Here is a 26,327-nt window from a genome sequence, read left to right as displayed (position 1 = left end):
ACAAAATGTGGTCTTATATATGTTTTTAAGCCAATTATAGTACAGTATCAAGAAAAGGTTAGATTATTTAAAAAGCTGGGCTTCTATAACTACCAGGTTTATTTTAGCTAATAGGATCCTTGCCTTCATGTCCATTTTTAAAAAGGCTCCAGATGTAGGTAGAGCTGTAGTCTGGAATTTGATGCAGATTGTGCTAGGTTAGCTAGTATGCTATAAGATATTAGCTAGCCTATAGCATTTCACCCTGATTCACAGATATTAACTATGCTTATAATTTAAATCATAAGAAGACTGAAAGCAGTTCAAATGCAGAGGAGATGATGGTTAATGTTATATAGGTTATACAATAAAGTAGGGTACAGTCATGTTATGAATGGTTATGGAAAGTAACCTGTACAGATTTGTTTAGTTTTTTAGGGTCAAAGATGTACTCATTACACCTTTTTTACTTAGTTTGTAGGCTATTCCTACCTTGTTTACCAGGCATACAGTGTACCCCTCACTTTTATCCATTAACTTTCAAATAAAATAGAAAATGAATGTACAAACAGTTTCAGATTATCAGAATGTTCTCTATACAGAGATAAATGCATAACCACACACACCCCATTCCTAAGTTTAGAAACATAATTTATTAAGTTTGGGTCCCTCCCAACACTAGTTAAAATAAAACTTTTTAGACCGGGATGCTACATCTTTACAACAGCACCAGCAGAAAACCTTTCTGCCCATGAGGGTCTTCTGGAAGAAAAGTTATCACAGCATGATGGAAAAGACAGCATGAGCATAGATTAGTGACAGCCTCGCATCTGTGGCCAAAGCAAACAGGAAAGATGCTGGAATTCTAAAGGCGCATTCTAAAGGCACATCCATGCCTAATCACAGGGGAGGGCTCAATCTTCATCATCATGTGCCATGTCCTTGCTTTCATGGCCCAGCACTAGCATTCTCTGAGCATGCTGGAGTCCTGTGAGCAGAGGCTGTAAAAGATGTGCTGGCAGGCTGTGTGCACATCAAAAGAGGCCTTTACGTTCCAGGACTATTTTTGTTTTCAGAGACCAACTACACTGTGAACTGGGAGATGATCAGAAGAAGAAGAAGAAGAAAAAAGGTTGAGGTCTGTCAGTTTTGTGTGATTTAAAACCATGGTTCTCAGTTCTGCTCCTAGAGTTCAAATGTCCTGCACAATTGTTCAATCAATTTCCCTGTCTGAACACACTTAGCTGAATGTACTTAAAACCTGAAGAGCTCAATCAGGGGGACTAGAGCATAGGGGGGAAAAAACCTAAAGTGCAGGACAAAGGTACGCCATCAACAGCACTGAGGAACACAGATTTAAGATTTATAAACAGAAGAGAAATATGCATACAATTCAACGTATTAACAGAAGGCTAGGCACTAATAAAGTGGTAAGAGACCACAGTGTTGAGGGTAGGAACAGTGCCATAAACACTGTAATACTGTAGTCAATATCATAGTGAAACAATTTGAACATTAATCAGTAAATCTAAGGCATAAAGGATGTTTGCAACATTATGTACACATCATACATATGCCACAACAAGTATGAACATACATGGACACTATGTACACAAGTAGTAGTCTCAGCATTTGAATAGGTAACACGTTTGTACACAAGTTTTGTATTACAGTAATGTGTCTACTGGTACCGCTAAGGCACCGAACAATGTAAACAATTGTTTTATATTGATTTTTATTTCAGGGACAAAAAAACAAAAAACAAAACTAAATTGACTTTTTTTTCTTTTTTTTATACATTTCCTCCTTTTCATAGAAAATGAAGACCAATTTAATCATAAATAATTAACAGAAATTAAATACATTCACTGCAATAAAGCTCATAAAAAAAGCAAGAACACAAACTGTAAAATATTTACAGGCAGATGTAAGCTGTAATGGATAAGGGCTGTGTGTGATTTTTTTTTTTTTAAGGAAACAAAACCGGTATTGCACAAAAAACACCCTATTTTGTTTGTAGCAATCTATGAAGTGCATTCACCATCAGGAATGAAGACTGGTGAGACGCTGGTATTTTGGGTTCCTGTGGACTGACACGTCTGCAGATGTGAGTGCATTTTTTGATCACAGATCTGAAACAGCAGCAGAAACCTGCTGTAAGCTGAGGTTAAGGATTTGCAGCCAGTTAATTTATTTTTAGTTTTAAAAGATCCGTCCATCTCCGCTGGAAAAATCTCCTCATATTGTGTCCTGCACGTCCAATGTCAGAATGGTCCTCATTAAACTTTTCACAGTTATCAAAAACCAAGTTAACATCAATGATGAAGGTCTCTAGATTCTGGTATCTGAAATAGGAGAAAACAAAGAGGTACGGAATGAAAACAAAGCAAATTCCAGCATGCAGAAGGACAGATGCAGTGTAAATATCATCTCTAAAGCAAATCTATCAACTATACATTCAATTCTCAGTTTCATTATAAGATTTGTGCTGAGATACGTACTGGCTGTTGGAGAGTTTCTCACGGATGGTGGAGAAGTCCATAGGTTTCTTGATGACCTTGCGGTATCCGGGGACTGATTTAGGATTTACTGGTATCATAAAAGGCCAGGCATCCTGATGAGACTGCAGCTCTGCCAATAGCAACCTGCGCAGTAATCATCCACATATTAAGTTCTTATGTCCAGCAACATTTTTGAGAAGGGGGGAGCCCCTGTAATAATGTCTGTGGCAGATTGGGTTGTAAAGGATATTTACTAGAGATAGCAAATGACACTGATGAAAATTAGTAATGGGAAACAGCAAAAACTTGTACTGTGTGATGTGATGCTGTAATCTGTGGAGTAGTAGAGTGATTGAGTAGTTTGAGCACAGCCCTTTCTGCTAGATACTCTTTAGTTACTCTAGTGAACTATTTCAATTACAATATTTTAAAGCTTAGTAGGTTTAAAGAAAAATAATCTGATAACACTAGACAGAGACAGAGAATAGCTGAACAATACAGTTTTATGGCATGTTTTAAATTAGCATGACGTGTCCAATACCTGCAGAGTTCCAGGTCTTTACTGTTGTCTCGTGTTGTCTTGGCCTTTTTGACTTGTGCTGAGCTCTCCTCCTGAGAAGCATCAGTGGACAAGTTCTCAGTTTTTCTCTTCTTTGTTTCCTTTCCGCCTTTTTTGGGTGTGCTGCTGGCACTGGTGCTGGCCGTATCATCCTCTGAGACCTCTCCTGCTACACATGCTTTCTTGCTGCGCTTGACCTCAGATGGTTTCTTCGCCCCTCCGCTAGGCCGGCTGGCCTGCTTTTTATTCTTCTGGGACGAATCACTCGCCTAAAGTGGGAAAGTGAAAGAATGAAGTAGAAAATGATTCTCCTTCAGTATTACTATGGACAGATGGTGTGCAAGTGTCTGGGTGGACGTCTGCATTCTTTTTGGTCTGTTGGAATCATGTACTTTATTACTGGCATAATTACTGGTAAAGGCATGAAGGTAAAGGTCTCCTAGTCACCAGCAGTTCACTATAGTTAATTGAGTGACCTACCTCCTGTAGCATCAGAATATTTCACATTTCATTTAATGTGTATTTTTTGTGATTGTTTGATATCAAAGCACTACCTCCCTAACCTTGGCTATGCAAGCAGGGCAGAACCAGTCTCCCTCAGGGATGGTGCTGATCTGAGGTTTATGGCAGTATGTGTGGCATCCTTTATCACAGCCATCACACAGCAGCAGCAGCTCTTCATTGTCCCCCTTCCGGCACATCTGGCAGTACTAACACCACAACACAGCACTGAGACTCAGCAACAGCACGGAACCAAAGCTAATTTCCATGGATCCTCACTACACATCTGAAATGCCTGGGTAGTATAGTTCCTTTAGAGGGGCCTAAAAGTTGGCACCGGATTGGTTTAGACTTGGTCTTACACTAATGTCCTCGCTATGAATGTGTCTGCTCACACGAATACCAGAGAAACACGTTGAATGAGGTGACTAAAAACTACAGACTAAAACAAAAGCATTAGAGAGAGAGAGAGCAGGGCACAACATAACAAGGTAAATTACCAATCATTTTTAATACAGTAAAACAGGTTCAAGTGGGAACAGCTCATAAAATTTTGACTATATTTCTAAAGGAACACAAAATAATGCTTAAATATTATTTCAATAATTTATCAAAGACCAAAAAAACTTAGGTTGTGCCTTGTTCTCTCAAACTATATTCACTCACCAAGCACTTTATTAGGAACACCTACACTTATTCATTCACATCAGCCATGGCAGACTGCACAAAATCCTGCAGATACAGGCCGGCAGCTTCAGGCAATGTTCACATCAATTACCATTACAATGGGGAAAAATGTGATTGTGTGAAAATGTTAAGAAGGGCTGGTTTGAGCATTTCTATATCTGTTGATCTCCTGGAATTCAGCACAATAGTCACTTGTGTTTCTAGAATGGTGCAAAAAAAAAACAAAAAACAAAAAAAAACACATGCATTGAGTAGGCACAGATCACAGGGTCAGAATTTGGCACCAAAAGCATGAATCCATGCACCCAACCGGTCTTGTGTCAACAGTCCAGTCTGATGGAGGTGGTGTAATGGTGTGGGGAATGTTTTCTTAGCACAGTCAGTCATCGCTTGAATGACACAGGCTGTTTGAGTACTGTTGTTGAACATGTGCATCTCTTCATGACCATGTCACAAATCAAAAGACGTCTCAAGCTGGTTTCAAAAACATGACATCACCAGATATGAATCCAACCCTGTATATCCAATAAAACACATCTGCGATGTGACAGATCAAGAGATTTACAGCACGAAAGTGCTTCTGAAAAATCAGCAATTGAGTGGCACATTCATGTCAACATGGACCAGAATCTCATAGGAATGTTTCCAGTATCTGATCATGTGATATCCATGCCATGAAGAACTGATGCTGTTTTGAGAGCAAAAGGAGGCCATATTAGTATAGCGATCCCAATAAGGTGCTTGATGAGTGTATACTACCCACTACTTACTATACACTAGTAAACTACACATCTAAATCTACTGGTCTAAAGTTAGAATTATGTTAATATTAATTATATTAATAGTTTTATTAATGTGAGCCTTTTGCATGCAACCTCCTTACCACTTTCATGATTGATCTCTCCCATGCAATGGAGCGCTGCAGCTGTTGCAGACAGAGTGAAAGCTGGGCACCACTGCGCACCTCACTCAGTGCTTTCCGCCACTGCTTCATCCCTGGAGCCAGGTCCTCCTCGCCTCTGTTGCAGAGAACCAGAAAGAGATTAACATTCCTATTGAGAGCTACACAATACAATCAGCTCTGCTTATATAGTTGCCAAAGCAATAGTGTGCATCCACTCAGTCAGCAATGTTTTAAAAGCACACTTGGCCCTGGAGATATCTCTCTCTCTCTCTTTCACTCACACGAGAATTCAGAAACCACCAATGCAATGCACTACCAACGCATGCATACCCAAAACTCAAAAAAAGACAATTCGAAAAGGGATAGGTTTTTAAATGTAAGTGTAAACAGATTCACTGAAATGCACCAGGCCCTTCCAGTGTATTTGCAAGCCAACAAGAGAGAGTGCAAGGTGAAAAGCATGAGAGCGGGCGGTGAAGGATAAGTCCAGCTAGCGTGAGTGAGGGATCCACAGAGAGTGAGGGAGAGTTAGAGAGCGTGGCAGTGAGATACAGTGTTGGAGGGAACTATGATCCTGGATGACCTACCCATCACCATCAGCACTAGGGGATGGTGCAGGAGCCGGTACGGTGACCGTACCCACGTTATCCAGAGTGATCTGAATGGTGGTGCTTAAGGGGCTCTTCAGGTACCTTCTCTCGATGTTCTGCTCCAGCTCAGACAGACGTGCCACTGCTATGTCCAAAGGGTTATTAGCGTGCCGTACAATGGCTGTTTCCAATTTGTCCATTGGCTCGCTGTTATTCTCACTGATGGCCTTGTGCTGATAATAGACCAGGTCCTCGCTCTCAGACTGCAGCTCTGGAGGCATCCAGCCCTGTTCAACAGGAGAGACAGAATGAAGGTTCCATCACCAAGACAGCCATATGCACAGTTGTTCTTTACGTATTCTTAACTTGTATGTAGGTCTTCTACCTGGCAGGGCCCAACCTAATACCGGGTTTCTGGCCAGGTTTTAGTAGATTTTTCACTTATGTTTCACTTTCATTCCAATGCAGACCTTAAACCTCATTGGTCATTTTAGCAAGTGCTCCAACATTTATGTTTACAGTCTGTGGTGGACCCTCCCATCCAGAGACACTTATTTAGACAAATATTAGAAGCATTAGAAGTCTAGCCCAAGGTCATTTTGTATAGAGCATGGCATTCCTACATTGCAATTTACCAGACACTTTCTACCCTGTCCATTAAGGGTAAATCATTATTTGGGTGGTGGACCTTTTGGCATGCCAACAGAGTGGCTTGGATGTTTTGAACTGTGCACTGGGGTTACAACAATATTTTCAGGATATTTGGTATTGCATCATTCTTACTCTTTTTGTATATATTTTTATTATCTGACCCTTAAAATGATGAAAATATGTTTTTTGTTGATTAAAAGTTTGACTACAGTCAATAGTGCTATAGTAATATAGTAATAATAATTTTTGAATAAATGACAGTATACTGTATGTCTCTCTTTTGAACCATTTCATTTATATCTAATGATTATTTTCACTATAGATTAACTCTTCTGATTATCATTAATCAATTGACTGTTCAGTTTTTAAACTCTCAAAATAGTAATAAATTGGTGGTATTAAATCGATACAGTATTAAGCAAATGTACAGTTATAATACTGTGTACATTTTCATATCATGGTATACCTAAAAAAACTGTATACCGCTGCAACTCTACTGTGTACACTTATATGCTTTGCACATTAATAGCAACGGTAATTGTACAGTTGTCGATAAAATGGTCAATGTACGAGTATGAGGTAGGTATACATAGACACTAGAGTAGCACACCGATAACTTACAACTGGTTTATAAAACTTCCAAATGATGTGTGTAATGTGTAAAGATACAGAACAACACTCACCTTGACCTGCAGGCTGGCTGAGGTGACTCTGCGCTCAAGCTCCTCCACCTGTTGCAGTACAGCAATGTCTAGATCCATGGCATGCTCCTCTACACACCAGCTCAGCACAGTCTCCTCACACACCTGGCTCTGTTCCACTTCACACACATCAATCACAGCAGCTATTCGCGCACACACACACACACACACACACACACACACACACACACACACACACAAAAAAAAGACTAACTTGTTAGTCTACAATTACCAAAAGGCAGTGACACCATATAGTTCCAGAGAGCCCCAAACTAAAAATATACACCATAAAGATAAAATAGTGAATGAATTTGAACAAACAGTAAACAGTCGTCTGTAGAAGTGCTTAGAATTTTCGACATGTGAAAATTCACACAGAATGTACAATTAATAGGTAGGGATGCCATATAGGGCTTTTGATGTGCTTACAAATTTGTACATTTCTACAGAGCTACAAATGCAGTAAAATGAATAAAATGCATGTTTTAGGACAATAGCCCAGCACTACCTAACAATGCTGCCCTTCTGGACTACAATAAATACATTAATTATTTAATTTGTGTAATTATCAATCTATGCCCATATGAATTCAATATCATTAACATTAACATGCATTGTTAACATGACATGTAGGTCCTACCGTCTTTGTTCTTGGCACAGACTTGTATTATGTACTCCATGTGTTTCTGTAACTGTTTCTGCAGCACTTTCTCTCTGGTCCCACGAGGGTGGCATGCATTCACTATACTGCTTAATTCCTCTGAGCTAGACACCTTCCACCAGCCAGTCAGCATTTCTGCAACACACACACACACACACACACACACACACACACACACACACATACATATATATATATAGAATGCATTGAAACAAAATGCTCAAAACCACTATATGGGTATATGAAAGTAGCAGTTAGCATTTCTCCTATGGAATATTACCTTCTGGAATTGGCTGGGGGGAGGGCAGATCCTGGTTTTTACCCATTTCCACAACAGGGGACGTTGCAGCGGGGGTCTTCTCACTGGACTGCTCCAGAGACTCACTCTTACACAAACCAACAGTGGGGGTCTGAAAGAGGCTCCCATTCCCAATTCCTTCTGCATCAGCATATACCCTTCCTGGTGTGGGTGACATGGACACACCACCAAACTGCATATTTACACCAGTCAGTCCTGTGGGCCAGTGACAGAATGGCAGGCCCATCATGTGCATCCCAGGCTTCTGTAGACAGAGACAAATACATCTTTTACGGGGGAATTCACTGGTTAACCATTCAAAATTGTATGATCTCACAAATCCCATCAAAAGTTTGGTGACACTTTGCTTTGTTTTAAAAGGTCACTTGTCTTGCTTTCAGGTATTATCAAATTAATTTCAATTGAATCATTTTCATGAATACGTTATTCTATTATATTCTGTAACACTTGTGTTTATAAGAGTCTTCCTATATGAGGAGTTTGCCTTTTCTTTCGTGAGACACTTTTGTAAATGCAGCTCCTGGTTACTTTTATTTATGCTTTTGTAATTTGTAAATTGTATTAACCAGCTTTTTATTATTTCATTATTTTGAAAAGCTAGTTCATATTTTTTTCTGAAAATGAAGGACATTAATGAAATATTAATTAGATACACACCTGTAGCGCAGCTAAGGAGAAGTTACTAATTGCTGCAGGAGTGGAGGTTCTGTTTGAAGAGGTGTAGTGCTGGCTGATGTCAGGGGAAAAAGAGGATGTGGACTGGGTCCTGGCATCAGAGGCTGAGTGGTGGTTGTTGGAAGGGAGGGAGGAGTTGGCTTGGGTTGTATTGGTGATGGGTGATTGCGCTCTGGTACTGCAAGGTTGAGGCGAGGATGATGATAGGGGAGGAGTTGGACTGGCCGCCAGAGAGAAGTTATCACAGGGCGATCGTGGCAGTAGGCTGAACCAATGAGCATTCTTCTCAGTCAGAGCCCGGTAGAGCTGGTCACTGTGGAGCTGGTACTGCAGGTTGCCAAGAAAGGCAGGGCTTAGGGGAGGAGCAGTGAGTTCAGATTTAACATCCTGGTTTAAGGTGGAAGACTGATTGTGAAGGCTGTTGGGTAATGTAGGCTCAGTGTTTGTAGGCAGGACAGCAGCAGGGGGCGGGAGTCCTTGGGGGTGGTTGTGAGACTCCGAGGACATCTTTGCCACCTTCAGCAGCTTGCTTAGTTTGGAAAAGGAGCCTGGCTTCTGCAGGAACAGGTTTAGCGAGTCTTTCTCCTGCTTTGGGTCCGGAGAGGGAGCTTCCCGCTTCACCTCTGGGCTGGCACAGAGTGCTCTGTCAGTGGGCACCTCCATGGGCTCCTCCTTCACCTGGACATGCTGAGCATTCTGCAGCCGTTCCCTCTCTTTCTGAAGCTCCTCTGGCCCTGAGGTAAGCAATCAACAGAACCATCACCAGTCATGAGGTTACAGCTGCCTTTTATAAAAGGAAGCCAACTGAAGGTGAAAAGATATTCAAAATCACATCAACGTGTCTTACCTTCTCCACTCTCCATGCCCTCAACAAACACACCTCCACACTGGGGCAGGACCCAGTAGCGCCTCTTATAGCGGTCTTGTCCAAACATCATGGAGCGCAAAAACTGTGACGACTCGAAAAGTTTGCGGCGGATCAGAGTCTGGTGCTAGAAAAGATCAATCTTTTTAGACCTTTAACAACCTTTAAAATCATCCACTACTTTCCAACCCTGCTGGTAGATTCTATAAACACAAATGTCATTATTTCTTATTATGTGAATTACGATGTGAAGTTAATTAGTCTAATAGTTTCCAAAAGCTGTTTAGGAATTTTGTGGGGCTTTAAAGGCATCGTTACTACCTTGATTAACATAAATATGGCAGCTCTGGCAGGTCATTATTTCTAACTCACATGATTTGTTAATAAGTCTTTATTTACCTTTGTTAATTTCTCAATCTGTCTCTCTAGTTCTTCCAAGCTGGCTGTCTGATCCCCATCATCCTGAAAAAAAAGCTTTTAATATTGCACTGAAGTTGCAAACTGATGTTCAAAACAGGCAAATCATTCTTACAGAATTCTGCACACAGATCAAAACCCCTTCCTTTTGTTAGGTTAATCATGTTGAATTATTGTTACTGATGATACATTTGAAAATGTACCTTTTGTTAACATTTTTAGTTTACACTTCTGTATTAGTGGTTTACAATCATTATTTCAGCCTTTGTATTTTAAAAACTAGACTTACTTCTGGGGAATATAAATGGAACTTTTTCCAGTTTCCAGTTTTTTTTATTTTTTATTTTATCCCATTTCCTAATTATTTGGATCCTGCATACCTCTTCCTCACACGTCTCAGTTTTCTTTCCCTTCTTCAGTCCCTCTTCCTCTTCATCATCCTCCTCCTCTCCCTGGTCATCACTATCATCGTCCTCGTCGTCATCATCTTCACTGTCTCCAACTTTCCTCTTGCGCTTGTGGCTGGAGCTGGGGGTCCCTAGAGTATGGTTCTCCTCACCTCCTATGCTGCTCTCACGCTTCCCTGTCCGCTTAGCGTAGATACTTCTCAGCCTGTGCACGCACGCACGCACACGCACACGCACAAACACACAAAAACAACCACTCTCAATCTTAAACTAATGGCTGTCTTGTCAAGATTATGTGCATCAGTATTTGTAATCAATCAAAATGAGGGCTATTTCAATGTGCTACTTACTTGCGAAGGCTGCCCTCAATGACCCATTTGTCTCTTCTGAGGTTTGTCATATGGTCAATATTTTTGTCAATTTCACTGCATGAAAACCAGAGAAAATAACAGAAAATGGAAAAGTACATCAATGTTCAACTTTGCCAAGGTTCATTCACTTTTATTACTGTATTTATGAATGAGGAGGGTGCAGGGCTTACGTGACCACGCTCTTGCTGCAGGCTAGCTCATTGACCAGAAAGGCCAGCATGGAGGCTTTCTGAGTGGGTGTGTGGGCCTGAAAGGCTTTGGTTTTCAGGCTCTCCACCAACGGCGCGAGCTCAGTCTGACTGCAATGAGCAGACATGTAGATCTGTAGGATCTCGGACACATTCTCCCGATTTATGTTCACACTGCACAGGTGCTCACCAAGAGCCGTTTTAGCCTAGTTTAAAACCATGAATAAAGGGAAGCATATAAACATTATATTTCTCAACAGAAAACAATATAATATGTTTAGCTGGTTGTAAAGAGCAGAACTTCTGTTTCCAAAGAACTTATCTGAGACTGAACTTTCAAAAATGATGTTGTTTTGTTGAACTTCTGTAATCTTTGACGTTTAGAGCAGAACTGAAACTCTAGTTTTTTTTTCCAGATGCAGAAAGGAAACTTTAAATTCAGGCTTGTGACAAATGCCAAGCCAGTGCATTTTCAACCAAAAGGAATGATGAGAAAAGTGTGCTGATTTAAACAGTAATAGTGTCTGTCTTTAGTGAGCAGTGAGAATGCTCTTTGAGCAGCTGAAACTGGCCTGTAGGGATTTGCTCTCATTTGATTATCTTTCCAGACTGAAGAAGTTTGTTCCACTGTGATTACACAGAATGAAGGGCAAGGGGGAACTGACCAGCAACCTTCCATATGTGTGTGGGCATGGAGCATTTGAGTCAGAGACGTAACTTCTAAGATAGAAATCATGTGTTTTTTAGTGACTATGTGGGTGCGCGTTCCTCACTCTGTGTCCTGGAGGGAGGCCGGGGTCACAGACTGCAGCTGAGAGCAGGCGTACGAGCAGGTTCTGCAGTTGCGCTGTGCTGGGGCCCAGGTTGAGAAGTCCAGCCTGCAGCATATTCAATGTGGGTAACTCAGCATTGCTGTCCAAGCCCAGCACCTTCCCAAAGCAGCGCAGGAACTGAATCACCATCAGACAGTCCGCAAAACAGCTGCCTGGGAGGAGCAGCCCTGGCAAACGAGACAGTTCCGGCAGAGCCTATAAAGGGTGGGAACAAAGGCTGAGTATCACTTTTCAAGACACACACCCATGGAAACAAAGCAACCAAGTACATCAATACACCAATTACAGTGGTCTCTTCCCCCTCAAATGTCACTGTTGTAGCAGGCATCAGAGCTTGAAATAATTAGGTGTCATTAGAAACGTGTTGCCTTCAATCTCCAGATTAAAAAAAAAAAAAAAAAACGTTCCACTGGGTTCAGAATTGTTATGTGTTACTGTGGGACTGTGGGTTTTCCATAACCATATAAGTCAATTCTTCAGTAGGAAGAACTGACTACTTCAAAATTAGCTGCTGGAGGGTCAAGCTGGACCTACGCAGAATGTTCTCATGCTATATCTGGGTTTAAATTAAAACTCCAGGCCTGTTTAGACCTGGCAGTACACATACAGCCACTAGATGGCAGTGCTGTGTTCCACATCCCAGTCGCACAGTCCAATATTGCCTGTACTACACATACATTATGTCATAGAACACAGAATGCATACAAAAAAGCCAGTGTAATAAAGTTCAACACACATTGTCTTTAAGGACCAGGTATAACTTAAGTTTTAGTATTAAGAATTCTTAGAAAGAATACCTTCTGATCTGGCAGACACATGTCCTCATTAGGTTTGTTCAGCTCTTTGGCCATCTCCAGCTCCAGCCGCCTCTGCTCCAGTTTGCGCTCTTTGTTTAAGCGCTTCTCGTCTCTCTTCTCCTGCTTCAGGCGCTCTTTCTCCTGCAGCCACAGCAGAGAGGAGTGAGAAATGCGTGCAGCATCGACTAGAGCACAGCGCAGTGGAAGCTATTACCATTCAACTTGGTATTTTCACTGGGAATTAATCAAGGGATGGATTCACACCTTTTATTCATAGCTCAAACTAAGGGAAAGGGAGAGAGACTCAGAGATAGAAAGAGAGACACATGCACGAATAGAGTAATATGACATTAAGTAATAACCTCCATTTCTTTCCTCATGTATGTGCAAGTGTGGTTTTACAGCTAATACAGGCTGAACGGGCACTGTTTTAAACAGCTCATCCTTAATTACAAGCAGTGTTGGAGTGTTACATGTTGGATGAGTGACGAGTGGCCTCGGTACTGATCGGACAGCTGTGATTATATATGGCCCTCTACTGCCGGTGGTTTTTCCAAACATAAATGTGCAGTTTCAAAAAGTAAAGTCGAGCCTGAGAGAACACAATAGGCCTTGCTCTCTCCAGGTGGGTAGATGGCTCGCTTTCTCTGCACATTACTTCAGTGTGTTGCTGGCTGGCACGGGCGCCTGCTTCCTCAGAGCGCGTTGGCTGCCCAGTAATGTAACATCAGTGGCAGTTCAAAAAAAGAGGTGGCAGCTGGTTGCGCACATGCTGGAGGAGGCATGCCACCGTCCTCACCCTCACAGTCTCAGGAGCATTACATGTGTTTGAGGGAGAGTACTAACAAGGAGGACAATTAGGTAAAAACTTTCATAGACAATAATTAAAAAGTGCACTTTAAAGAGTTTAAAAAGGAACGGTCTGAACACCCCCAATACTGTGACCCCACAACAGAAAATCATAAGCATTGCATAGAGCCATGCACACCTCTGCTCTCTTCCGAGCTTCCATGGCTTTCATCAACAGCATGTGCTGCCTCCGTCTCTCCCGCTCCTACAATACAATAGAGACAGAGAGAGGTAGAGAGAGGTAAACACATTTTTATGATACATAAATGAAATAATTTTAGTAAAGCATAAGAACGCAAAATCAAGTCAACCAAGCAAAACAGGAAAAGGGCAGCAGGCACATGACAGACACACAGCGCATGTTTAAAGTTGGAGTCAGAAAAGTGCGTCAGTATCTGCAAAGCCAATACTGGTCAGTTCCTCAACATTTGCCACTAAAAATGAAAAGAAGGAACTGGGTTTAGTTTAGACTAGTGTTATTCATTAAATTGGAAGCTTTGAAGCACTGCTTTTTAGAGCACAGCAAGCTGAACAAGGGAGCGAGAACCCTTTGCTGGACCAGGATACATGGATGTGGTCACATCAGACCGACAATTAATGATGATTATGAGAGAATCGCTGTCAGAAATTTGCGAGTAACCTACTGACAGACATGCTGAACATACACAAACCAATCAGCCTCCTGACACTACATACTATTTGGTCGTTTTGGATTTGTGTGCAGAATATTTCTCTCTCCCTGGAACAGAGTATGCGATGCCTTGCGAGCCATGCAAAAGGAAACGTAAGGGTGACAGCAGCCTGCATATACATAACACAATGGACGACCACATCACGTCAAGTCACAACATGGTGGTAGATGTACAAAAGTAAACATACCCATACCATATCTAGTCTATGCCTCTCCAACTCCTGCCAGAAAGAGTTGGCAAAGGATTAAGACAGAAAGAAAAAAAAAACTACAGTTGAGAAAACCATAAACAATTCCCCAAGCGAGTGGTACTCCAAACATTTAAAGAATATAGGACCATGAAAGTTGAGTGCTGAGACAATTCAGAGATATTCAACAGAGAAATGCACAGTGTTTCGGATCGAGAGCCCTTCTCCAGCAGGCAGAAGCTGAATTGTTGGGAGATTGAGTGGCATTTTGAGGGACGGACTGATGATGCATACCTGATGCTTCAGAATCATGGCCTGCTGTCTGCGCAGTTCCTTTTCCTGCGAGAAGACAGCACAAATAAATAGATTAGCAATACATCAGATGGAGGAAGAGGTGGAGAGTGTGTGTGATTGCTGTGTGATTTTTGGGTTTTTTTATCACAGCATATCAAAAAAGATTCAGATCCGAACTGTGATCCGGGCTATTCAAGATCTCCAGAACTTTTTTGAGCCGTTTCTCTGGATTTACTGGAATGTTTTGGGTCATTGTCATGTTAAATGGTCCACCTTTGTTTTAGCTTTCTGTACATAGGGTCTTACATTTTTCTGACATACCCTTTGATACAATAAAAAAAAATTCAGAGTGAATTTAAGATTGAGAGCTTGCCAGCTCTTGCCAAAGCAGCCCCAAACCATGACATTTCCCCCTGCATGCTTCACAGTTTGTGTTTGCCATACAGTCAGTTATTTTCTACAAGATCACGATAAACACTCAAAGTAGCTTATTAACTATGATGAAAGAAACCTGACTGAACTATTCTGAACTCACCTTTATTCGTTTTTCAGCTTCTAATATTCTTGCATTGGCGGCCTCCTCCTTCTTTTTTCTCTTTGCCTGAAAAAAACAAAGATCAGGGTAAGGGGGTGGGGAATGGCTGGGTCATTTATCAAAAGGAGATGCAGAACAGTAACTTCTGATCCAGCACCATAATTTGCCCTTCATTACATAATAAATATAAATCATTCAAACTGCATTTTATTTTCTCTGAGCACTCCAATCTAAACAGGCCTAGACCACCAAGGCTCACAGCACAGTTACGGCACAAAGAATGATCTGATTGTCCATCAGCTACTCAATCACACTTGTTTCGCAATGCGGATCTGTGGGAGATTTTGAAACCAACAAGAACATTTTGTATAACTGTCATGTTCAACAGTCTAAACAAGGAGGGTTTTTTCCTGTTGAAAAAGAAGAAGAGAGAGCACAAGAGAGTGGGGTGGGTGGGGGCAGGACGAGTGAACTGAACCTCTTATGTGGAAGCGGCTGTTTAATATTACAAGCATGTACTCCAGATCAGAAGGCAGCCATTCTTTGATCCCATTAACTTGAAAATAGCAAAACACTCCAAGAGATTTAAAGAGAGGAAAAACTAAGAAAGAATAATTAAGTTTTCATTTAAATATGTAATTACATGCTATGAAAAAGCCTGTTAAGGTTGGCTAGCCAAGCATAGCGGCTTCAGAGCAAAGGCAACAAAACTGCAGACACAGACAGAGTTCTGTGCTTGCTTCATCTATTCCAGTTACATGCAATGTGCTGTAACTGACTTTATTGGTTTAGGTCTACATTAACTCGAGTGCCAGCTAGATTTTCAGTGATTAAAAAAATGAGGACTAAAGAAGAGCTCTCTTTTAGAGATCCGACTGTAATTACATTTTATATTTAGGAATTTCCAAGGTACTACCACCATTTGGCCCAATGTCAGAGCCATATCAGAATATTTTCTGTTTAGAATGAATTTGGCCCGAGACGACACAGTTGCCACATGACAGGCTTTGCTGCATGTACAAATAAGCAAGCATGCCAGTCAGTTGTAGCAGAGTGTGAAACGATAGTCTAAGGACACGATTGTCCAAAAGCACTAGTAAGTATAAAATGGTACAGGGCGAAGGGTGGTAGCATCTCAGAAACCGCTAATTTGCACGATGTTCCAGAGCCGCTGTAGTGAAGGTGTACCCACAATGGACTTCCCGCACATGGCTTAACAGTGGTGTCCCAAAGGCCATTGAGCTAGAGGGGAATGACTACTCCAGCAAGTGGTACAGAGCAATCAACATGCACTAACAAATAATATAATATAAATATTCTGAAGTGTAGATTGTCCACTGTACTGTTCTATGTAATAACAGTTTGTTACTTTTATAATTGGTGATTCTATACAGTTCATGCAGAGTATACGGTGTAATGCACCTCAAGGGCTTACTAAGGTAAAATAAAATGGTGTCACGTCATGTATAAGGTTCTTACTACCCTCATTAATAATAGGTACATAATAGTTAAACAATTTCAGATGCAAAAAAGTCTGTTTCTTTTTACCTCAAGTATCTGCTGAGCCCGAAGCTCCTTCTCCATACGGATCTGTTGGATTCTCCTGATCTTCTCCTATTATGGAAACAGGGAGAGCATGAAAAACAGCAGAACAAGAACCGAGTGAGAATGATTGCATTCAGGTGTTCTGCAAAACATGTGGTCCATACTGACTTTCATTAGGCCTTCAGTATATTAATACCTTCTGAAAACCTTAAAGCTCTGACACTGATATATGAACTGAGAAATCTTAAGGTCACACATGCACATTCCAGCACATGCTTATTTTGTGTTCTGAACAGCTCATTTCTCTGGTCTAATGTGTATCAGTATTCCTTCACACAGCTGTTGTAAACTCCCCACTAAAGATCTATTAATAACAATCAGTGTGATTAGCCAGGCAGACAGGCTGAATGTTTCTAGATAGTGAAGGGCAGCAGGAACACTGTGGGGTTTCCTTTAAGAGGAGGTAAAAGGTCTGTTGAAGGTTCATACAGCACTGTGGGGAAACAAGGGTGAAGACTATACCTGCTGCTTCAAAATCTTTAGCTGTTCCTTCTGCTTCCGCTTCTCCTCCGCTGCCAGCAGAGCTGAAATCACACCACAAGCTTAGCTCCAGCTATACACATACTCCAGTTATGCTGTACCGCATACCATTGGATTTCGGGTGCCTGTTTGCGTAATGATTACTGATTATCAAATTTAAATAAGGAATTAATAATCATTCTACCCAAACCTCTATTTAAGCACTAAACAACTAAAGATACATGTCTGAAATGGAGTACTCCTGTAGCCTACAAACAAGTTTTACTGCAAATGGTGGGTAATGTAACAGGATGTTATTATTATTAATAATAATAATAATAATAATAATAATGACCTACTACAATGAGAAAGAATGGGAGGCCAGGGTAGTTTAAAATAATTTAGGCCTGTTGAGATCCTGCGTCTCTGTAATGGCTTGTCCCTGATGTTTACTTATGATGTTTGAGTTGTTGTTTTACACAGCCTGCTTTTGTCACTGTGCCTCTAAGAGATATATATATATATACACATATATATACACATATATATATATATATATATATATATATATATATATATATATATATATATATATACATACATATATATATACACATATACACACATATATATACATATATACATATATATATATATATATATATATATATATATATATATATATATATATATATATACACATATATATATATACACACACGCACGCACGCACGCACGCACGCACGCACATATATATATATATATATATATATATATATATATATATATATATATATATATATACACACATATATATATACATATATACACACACACACACACACACACACATTAGCCCTGTTATGATTGGTTGTCATGTAACATACCCCATTTAAAAAATTGCAGGCTGCCTATACACTACAAACTATACACTCCCTATAAGGTAAGAGGGGGCAAAACTGCTTAGGGCTAAAAAGACAGATCTACTTTTTTTTTTTTACAGAAAACAGTGAATTCAAAATGGGCTGTTTGTGCGGCTTAGTGTTCTTGGTATGTGGACAGTCAGTAAGGGTCAGTTTTCTAGACCGGGATTAAGCTTTGTCCTGGACTACCTTGTCCTTTCAATGGGAAATCTTCATCCAGCATGCTGTGTAGTCCAGGACTAGACTAAATTCCTGTCAGGGAAACCAACCCAAACATTTAGATACTGTGTAATGCCTATTTCAAAAAAGTAATACCGCTACACTATACAAAAGAAATGATGGCTCTCTCAATATGCTGGATTTAAAAACTGTGTATTGTGTGAGAATATAGTGTGTAGTGCAGACTGCTTGCAGACTATCCAGCTGCACACTGCAAAATGCCATGCATAACAGACTGTCCTGTCAAAGAAAGATGCGGCCTAGCTGTGCGGAGTATAATGCATTTACCTTGCTGTCTCTTGGCTTCTTTAGCAGCTCGTGCAAGGGCCTGCTTCTCCAGCTTTCGCATCAGCTTTATCTGAGCTGCCTGCCGTGCAATCTCTGACCCAGAGGAAACAGGAAGTGGAGGGTGATTATTCATACGCTCAGTGCCCATCATAATGCCCAGAAAGGCTGACGAGTAGAGGAAAAAAACAGCTTGCATGCTGCTTTTGCTCAGTAGGCCAAAGCTATTGCGGTGTAAGGTGTCTAAATAGTTTGTCAAAGAGCCCTGTTGTCTCTTTTGTTAAATGCAATCCAGAGGAAAGAGCAAGTCATCTGCTGGACATCACACTCATGGAACAGGCTCTTACCCTGGGCCTCCAGCCTGCGCAGCAGTTTAGCATCTGCAGCACTAGCAGCTTCAGCCTCCCCCAAGTTAGCAGCCTGCCTTCCCTTCCTGTGGCGGGAACGGAGGGGCTCACCACCAGAGGCGTCGGCCGGATGCTGGAGCTCCAGGCTCTTAGGACGACCTCTCCGACCCTCCATTGCCAGGATACGAGGAATGACCTCGTCCTCTTTTAGCAAGCACCACTGTAAACCCTGGAAATCAACAGCACAGCAAAAGAAAACAAATCAGTACTCTAATATAAACAAGCACTGTCAGTCTAGCAGTGCAGGCTACTTTCATTGCGACTATAAATTGTGAAGTAAATTATACACAGTACCAAGTGGACACACCTACTCACACCTATATTTTTACATAACTATGAGCACAACAAAACAGTAAAAACTGTTCAAAGTCTGATTCACAGTGAAGAATAGCTGGACTCAGCCCCTCTGGGAGGGTATGATGACCCTGCTTCTGTTTCAGTGTTCCCAGCTAGTATGGGAGTCTGTCAGTTGATGTAACCGGCTCCGCAGTCAGTGATCTCCTCCAAGCATGTTAAGCTTTCCAGTGATGTAGCATCAGTGGCAGGTTGTTTTGTTTGATGTGCTAGCATTGACCCATTGGCACAGCCGTGCAGAGAAGTGGAGGGAACATCCATACATAGGAATATAGATTTTATTTATATTATATTTTAATTATAAATGTTTCAGCATAAGGCTTTACATGTATTAAGGCATGAAAAAGCATTCAACCCAGGGTGTGTAAACATGTGACTGTTATTGTAGTACCCAAATCAGAAGTAGCAATTCTAAAGAAACCTCAGTAAAATACTGTGCTGCCTTAGTGGCCTTGTCAGTTAAGCGGTTATCTCAGCGTTTCCTGTTCAGTGTTGCTATTTCAGAAACTCTAACTGCTAAATTGTTGCATAATTCACTTTTAACCGTCAAGGGCTCACACATACAGGATTACAACAGAACATTTTCCATGCACTCAGACCAACACATTTTTCAGTGAAGGCTGAAAAAAAAAAAAAAAAAAAAAAAAGTCAGAGATTTATTTCTGACTAAAATATCAGAAAAACTAAAAAAACAAACAAACTACAGAATAGGAATGAATATGTAATAAAACAAGCAGTCACCTCTGGTCCTTCTCTAGCTTCATAGAAGTCCCCGACCCTTATTTTAGCACTGAAGCTAAAATGGTCACGGGTGATCTCACTTATTCCATTCCGTGCTAGATACTGTAAAAAGCAACAAGAGTTAGCTGAGGAAAACCATTATAAGCAGATACAAATCTTCATCACATTCAGCTTATGAGAGTTGGTTTAACAACACCTGTTCCACTTCTAACAAGTTCAGGAGCTCTGCATCTTGAGATCCCAGGTGAAAAGTACAAGTGATCAGCAAGATTTTTCCTTACCTTCATGACATCTGGGTACTGTTTGAGTTTTTTGCCACAGGGGGCGTAATAAGCAACCTCTCCCTGTATCCGCCCACAGATACTCCTGATGCGGGTCTCTCTTTGCCACCTGAAGAGAAATGCAGGATTGAAGCACACCAGAACAAGTCAAACGTGGGCACTAGACACACAAACACCTACACAGACAAAAATAATCACAAATCAAACTCATTTGCCTAAAACTCTTAAAACATATGGCAGTAAAGCTACTGAGAGTGACTCTTCCACCTTAATGAACTATCTTTGTCAACCTCAGTCACGGCAGCCTGGCACAGAAACCTGGCACAAAACAGGTCACTTATTCAAATGAGGCTCTGAAGGCTCAGCCAGCTGTGACTCACACACAGGGATACTCCAGAGACTTGGAGTCACTGCATTTCTGTGCCAGCAGATCCCATCAGTCAGAATGGAACAATGGAATGGAAGGACAGACGGACGGACGGACGGACAGATAAATGGATGAGGTGCAGAGGCCAGAAAGAGTGCAGCTTCTCTTCTGTCCTCCTCTGGACAGGTGTCATGCCTTTAGTCATGCAAGCCTGAGCAAGTATTCAGTGGAGCGTGGACCGAGACTACACAGCCCAAAGTCTTCTCACGTTCCCTCACTCTCTCTACACTTGGTTCTCTGTAGCTTTGCTTTCATTCTTTCTACAGAGCAACCTCAATTTGCTTCTTATTGTTTTCTGATGTTTCTATGACTTGTGCTACTGAGACAACTGGCTATAATTTGCTCACAAATCATGGAAACAGGCTCACACATTTCCTACGCTGCCTGGATAAACCTTACTCATGTTTTATACATTTATACTAGCTCTTTTACCCTGAGCGGATCTCTTACCCATAATCGAGAGGCCTCCGCAACGCCCCCTCATCAGTCACTCTCCTTCGCTTTCTTGAGCCTGAAAGCAAACGGTCATCAGTAAGTGAAAACACACACTGACAATCCCCATCAACCAGACTTCTTTAGTGTGCGATGGTACCTGGAGGTGTGGGCAGACTGTTTGATGAGGATGGGGTACTGGGATAGACCATTGTGCCAGAGCTGGTCACAATAGTGGACATGGGCATAGTCGAAAGATTATGAATTTGTAGATTGAGGGATGCAGCGCTGGAGACCATGGTGGGGGTGCCGTCTGTCAGGGAGGCTGAGCTTTTATTGAGTTTCAGTGGTGTTCTCTCATTCTCCGTATCAGTCTCCAGTTCTTCATCTTTGTTGTCCTCTGGTTCATCCTCATCATCATCATCGTCGTCATCATCATCATCAGAGTCACTATCCAGATTACTTTCAGAGTCTGCAAAATGAGATTGCAGAGTGAGAGATTTTCTCCAAAATAAACACCATTAGCCAATTACCAATCTGTGTCAAGATGATGTTGATGTCAATGTTATTAGTCAAACTTTAACCTAAACAAACCAATTTTAATTATATGTTCAATCAGCAGACAGAGGATAAAAGACTCACTAAATCTCAACTAAACCTATAGATGATCATCAGAGTTTGTTTCTGCAGTCTTGCACTGCAGCTATAAGGGGTTATTGGCATTCTTCTCTGAGTCAACTGGAATGGCAAGGCATTTGTTTGCTTTGCTATACACTGAAGACCGCTGGGTTTAAAATGAAAAGATGAAAGTGAGATCAGACTTTTAAGCTTTTACTTCTTGATATTTACATCTAGATAGAAACTTTGAGAGCAGAAAGACATGACAAATCATAAGCTGCAGAACACTTATCCACAGGAAAACCAGAAGGTCGGACTGCATTTTGAAAAGAAATACAGAAATGAGCAGTTCTGAAACAAAGTTCCAAAACAATATCAGGAAATAAAAACTTAAACATACATTTTTATCTAACGTCTTCTATTCCTCCATTAGGTTGGTGATCTCAAACCCAAATATTTTTAGTGGATAGTCAAAAAAATACTGGAGCTAATATTTGGTTAAACTTACATAGATTTGCCGAGTAATTCAAAATAGACTTGGTTAAGTGATTTCTAAAGCCCTTTTCAGACATGCATGGTAACCCAGGACTTTTCAGGTCATTACCCGGAGGGCCTGTATGTGTGATCGCAAATGTCTGCATCATTTGGATAGAGCGTTACCCAGACTTTATCCTGCCAGCTTTCCAAGTGCAAAGCCCTGGTAACGTCCAAGTTAGCCGATTTGTAGACAGGGCAGGTAATTCTTCAGCGAATTCACACACTACATAAGCGCAGCTTGCCTAAACCACATTGAACTGTGGAAATGTCTGGACTCAAGTTTTTATGTAAAACGTCTGTTTGACTGTTTGACAGACCATTATCTATATAATTATCTATATAATAGGCAAGAGTGGCAGCATATCTATGCTTTTCAGTGCATCATTTATTGATTGTAAGTTAGAATAGCCTTCCTACCTCCAGTGCAAATCTACAGAAGCAAACTTCAGACACCAAACATCTTAGTTAATGAGTATCAGTAATTAGAAAATTTATAAAATAATTTTTTTTCTGTTCAATTATTTCTTTAATTGAACTCACCTGTTAGACTGTCATCTGAATCTTTGTCATCTTCATCTTCTACCTCATCCTCATCCACCACAGAGTCATCCGAGTCTTTGCTGCTGGTAATGTCCGACTCCGTTCCTCTGAACACTTCCACCAGGGACTGAAGAAGGTGGCTGTGTGTCCCTGCCCTGTGCACAGGCCTGGAGGCCTTCCTCTGGGCTGCTCTTGAGCTTGGCCTGGGTGAATTCTGTGTGGCTTGGCTTGGGGCAATGAGTCCAGAGGAGCGCTCCTTGACTCCGGTGGTCAGGTTGATGGGCGTGTTGAAACAGGGATTGGCAGCTACTAGTAAAGGCTTATCAGGCGTTTTGGAGCTATGTGGGCGAGGTTTGGTGATGAGGTCTAGTGGGGCATCCTGCTCGACACTTTGGATGATTCCATTGGGGTGAGGGTTCTCTAGCAGGGAGGAGGGGAGAAACAGGTTTGAGTGCTGGTGCTCAATGTGGGAAGACTGGCGCTTATGGACGCCACGAGGCGTGTCTTTCTTCAGGGGTTTAGTGGCATCCAGGCTTTCCCTCAGCTGTGTGGGAAATACAAGTCTGAAGGGTTCCTGAAAGAAAAAAAGACAGAACAAAGTACACTTAATTGAGAGTCTATTTTTTATACTTATTGTATAGAAAAAAATAGCAAATCAATAACTGAGAATTGTTAACTATGTCATAACAGCAGAAATGTTCAATTACAAACATGCATATCTAAAAAATATGAAACATCTTATAAATATTTTAAACTGCTTACTGCCCTTCCATTTAAAAGTGCAAAAGGAGGCAGTGTACACACATTCTTTCATGCTACTACATCCATCATAGGATAATTATGAGTCCAAGATGCTAAAGCGGGTCATTGTAATTACAGCGGTTAGAATGGGTAGAGTCTTCACCCTGCTCTAATACAAGCATCCAAATCCAGCACACGGTTAATTGGTTGTCTGCATGATGGCAGTGGCAATGTTTGTGGCAAGCCAACAGCGCTATCGCTGTCAGTCATATACAGTGGGCAAACCAGTGCAAAGCTACTGTGACGGGCTTTGGCTCAGACACATTCACACACAGTGACCTTTTCAAGGCAGCTTTTCACAAAACAAATGACTCAAGAATAAATTACACAAACTAAAAAGAAAAGAAAACATACTGAACTATGGAATTAGGCTAAATACTGGGCAATGATAATATGCAGTCAGCCAATGCTGTACTTAGCTGTGCATGCATCAATTTTAACATGTTGATCTACATATCTGACCACCTTTGTTCCACTCAAATCCTGTGGAAACAGAAGGCAGGTCACAAAACATTTTGGTTGTTGGTAAATAATTTGTATATATTAACAGAAACTAAAAATTTGAATTCATTTTTTTATTTAATAAATGTTTTAAATACAAAGCTTGTTTTGAGCACCTACCGCTTTGTGAACAAGACGAAATGTAGAATAAATATAAAAATAACTTCCTAATAAATATAACCTAAGATAGGACAGCAGGACATCAAATATTCTACTGATTTATTTTTTTTCCCCCTTTTCCCCAATTACCAAAGCGACTAATTAGTGCTCTCCCCAGTCACATGTAATGCTCCCGATACTGGGAGGGTGAGGTTGGACGTGCCTCCTTCAACACATGCACAACCAGTCTTTTTTCCCAACCGCCACAGATGCAACATTTGTGCTCTGAGGAAGACGCCGGATACCCAGCTCTGATGCATCAGCTAACAGACAACATTACACCGCAGTGATGTGGGGAAAGAGCAAGGCCAGTTGTGCTCTCTTGGGCTCTGGCTGCTGATGGCAATCAGCATGACCCAAGATTCAAACCAGGAATTCTCAGGGTCATAGCACCAGCTTAGTCTGCTGTGAATTCTGTGACTTTAACTCTTTTATTTAGATGACGTGTATACTATGTTATAAAATATTATTTGAATCACCTTCTTTGTGCCTGTAATTCAGATAAATTCAAATTGTCACTCAATTGTCAAACACAACTTGTACTGGTTAGATTGTGCCCTGTCCTTCCCTAAGATAAGAGCATAAACAAGAAAGATGGAGTGAGAGGCAGGCACCTGTTTGAGATGAGCAAAGTCATTGGTGTGCTGGAGCGGCTTTTCAGGGGAACTCCTGCTGGCGATCCTGAGGTTTTCAGGGAACAGGGAGGGGGGTCTGGGAGAGGGAGGCTTGGCAGGAGGTGAGGCTGTGTGGGCTTTTGGAGAGGAGGAGAGAGAGAGGGGTTGTGGAGAGATGGAGAGCGAATGCGGTTTTGGAGATGGAGAGACAGAGTGACGCTTTGGAGATAAGGACAGAGGGAGAGGTTTGGGGGAAGGAGAAAGTGGCACGTTTTGGGGGGAAGAAGAGAGAGATGGAGGTTTGGGGGATAAGGTAAGACATAGAGGTTTGGGAGAAGGGGCCGGTGGTCTGGAGGAGGCTGCTCGATCTCTGCTGGGTTGAGCGACGGGGGGGAGGGGCTTCGAGTTGGCTGCTAGTCCTGTAGAGTGAATGACACTGGTGTGCTTGCTGGCCTCTACTTTTAGCCTGTTCTGGAAGAACAGGGGGCTGGCCTGAGACAGTGTGAGGTGCTGCGTGGAGTTCTGTTTCGGTAAGTAGGTGGAGAGCAGGCTACTGTGAGGGTCCACATCTTTTCCAGCAGCAAAGTCTTTCTTCGCTTGGCCTGTATGCGATGAATCCTGATAGGAACGAGACAAGGACACGGTCACACAAGATTTGGAGATTATTGATTAAGGGTGTTTGTCTCTAACCTCACACCAGATTCTGAGTGAACCATCCACTAACTGACCGCTCCATAAAATTTTTTTTTTAAACATTAAAAAGACACGTCTGACTCATCGAACACCTACACACTCAGCTGGCTATACTCCACAGGAACAGGTTCTGACATTTCATGACTCAAGGCCTTTAGAAAAAAAATTTCCAGGAAAACATAACACGACAATAAAACACACTCAGTTCCTCAGAGGAAGCCAATTTATATTACATAAGAGTACCGCTCCACCCTTAGGGACCACTGCTAACTAGTCAAAGAAGACTCCAAAGCACCTTAACCTTCTTCTTCACTCTTTGCTCTCGCTCAGAGTCTGAGTCCTCGCTGGCGATGCACAGGGCCCTATCCTCATCATCATCATCATCGTCATCATCTTCATCATCATCATCATCATCATCATCAAGATCAGCCGAGTCCAAGCTGCTGACCGTGTCACTGGAGCTATCAGAGCTGCATCCTGACCGGCTATCGCTGTTACTGGAAATCTCTTCCATTGTCTTACACAGGTTCTGTCACAGGGAGAAGAGTCAATCAATAACAGCCCCATG

General features: G+C 41.5%; 1 protein-coding gene across 10 annotated transcripts in view; it reads right to left on the bottom strand.

The window, feature by feature from the left end:
• Window positions 1–609: 609 nt before the first annotated feature.
• baz2bb (bromodomain adjacent to zinc finger domain, 2Bb) overlaps window positions 610–26,327 on the bottom strand; it is a 77,149-nt gene continuing 51,431 nt past the window's right edge. For 4 of the 10 annotated variants that reach the window (XM_072685733.1, XM_072685735.1, XM_072685736.1 and 1 more), the window contains 32 exons: window positions 26,055–26,288; window positions 25,067–25,684; window positions 22,992–23,565; window positions 21,457–21,768; window positions 21,315–21,375; window positions 20,438–20,546; window positions 20,157–20,258; window positions 19,002–19,230; window positions 18,658–18,750; window positions 17,231–17,292; window positions 16,712–16,777; window positions 15,164–15,229; window positions 14,629–14,673; window positions 14,335–14,367; window positions 13,595–13,660; window positions 12,607–12,747; window positions 11,750–12,004; window positions 10,959–11,182; window positions 10,768–10,842; window positions 10,391–10,622; window positions 9,993–10,055; window positions 9,576–9,720; window positions 8,711–9,462; window positions 8,015–8,297; window positions 7,714–7,869; window positions 7,056–7,216; window positions 5,719–6,008; window positions 5,111–5,246; window positions 3,603–3,749; window positions 3,022–3,308; window positions 2,481–2,624; window positions 610–2,324 (listed from right to left, as the gene is read on the bottom strand). In XM_072685733.1, coding sequence (XP_072541834.1) covers window positions 2,165–2,324; window positions 2,481–2,624; window positions 3,022–3,308; window positions 3,603–3,749; window positions 5,111–5,246; window positions 5,719–6,008; window positions 7,056–7,216; window positions 7,714–7,869; window positions 8,015–8,297; window positions 8,711–9,462; window positions 9,576–9,720; window positions 9,993–10,055; window positions 10,391–10,622; window positions 10,768–10,842; window positions 10,959–11,182; window positions 11,750–12,004; window positions 12,607–12,747; window positions 13,595–13,660; window positions 14,335–14,367; window positions 14,629–14,673; window positions 15,164–15,229; window positions 16,712–16,777; window positions 17,231–17,292; window positions 18,658–18,750; window positions 19,002–19,230; window positions 20,157–20,258; window positions 20,438–20,546; window positions 21,315–21,375; window positions 21,457–21,768; window positions 22,992–23,565; window positions 25,067–25,684; window positions 26,055–26,288 — 6,321 coding nt within the window. In that variant the 3' untranslated portion in view covers window positions 610–2,164. The remainder of the gene's footprint in view (window positions 2,325–2,480; window positions 2,625–3,021; window positions 3,309–3,602; window positions 3,750–5,110; window positions 5,247–5,718; window positions 6,009–7,055; window positions 7,217–7,713; window positions 7,870–8,014; window positions 8,298–8,710; window positions 9,463–9,575; window positions 9,721–9,992; window positions 10,056–10,390; window positions 10,623–10,767; window positions 10,843–10,958; window positions 11,183–11,749; window positions 12,005–12,606; window positions 12,748–13,594; window positions 13,661–14,334; window positions 14,368–14,628; window positions 14,674–15,163; window positions 15,230–16,711; window positions 16,778–17,230; window positions 17,293–18,657; window positions 18,751–19,001; window positions 19,231–20,156; window positions 20,259–20,437; window positions 20,547–21,314; window positions 21,376–21,456; window positions 21,769–22,991; window positions 23,566–25,066; window positions 25,685–26,054; window positions 26,289–26,327) is intronic. The other 6 variants (XM_072685740.1, XM_072685738.1, XM_072685743.1 and 3 more) reach the window with 6 other exon arrangements.

Source organism: Salminus brasiliensis, chromosome 8, assembly GCF_030463535.1.
Source record: "Salminus brasiliensis chromosome 8, fSalBra1.hap2, whole genome shotgun sequence".
NCBI classification, from domain to species: Eukaryota; Metazoa; Chordata; class Actinopteri; order Characiformes; family Bryconidae; genus Salminus; species Salminus brasiliensis.
Note: the sequence above shows the minus strand (reverse complement) of the source record. Positions and strands in the feature narration are given on the sequence as shown.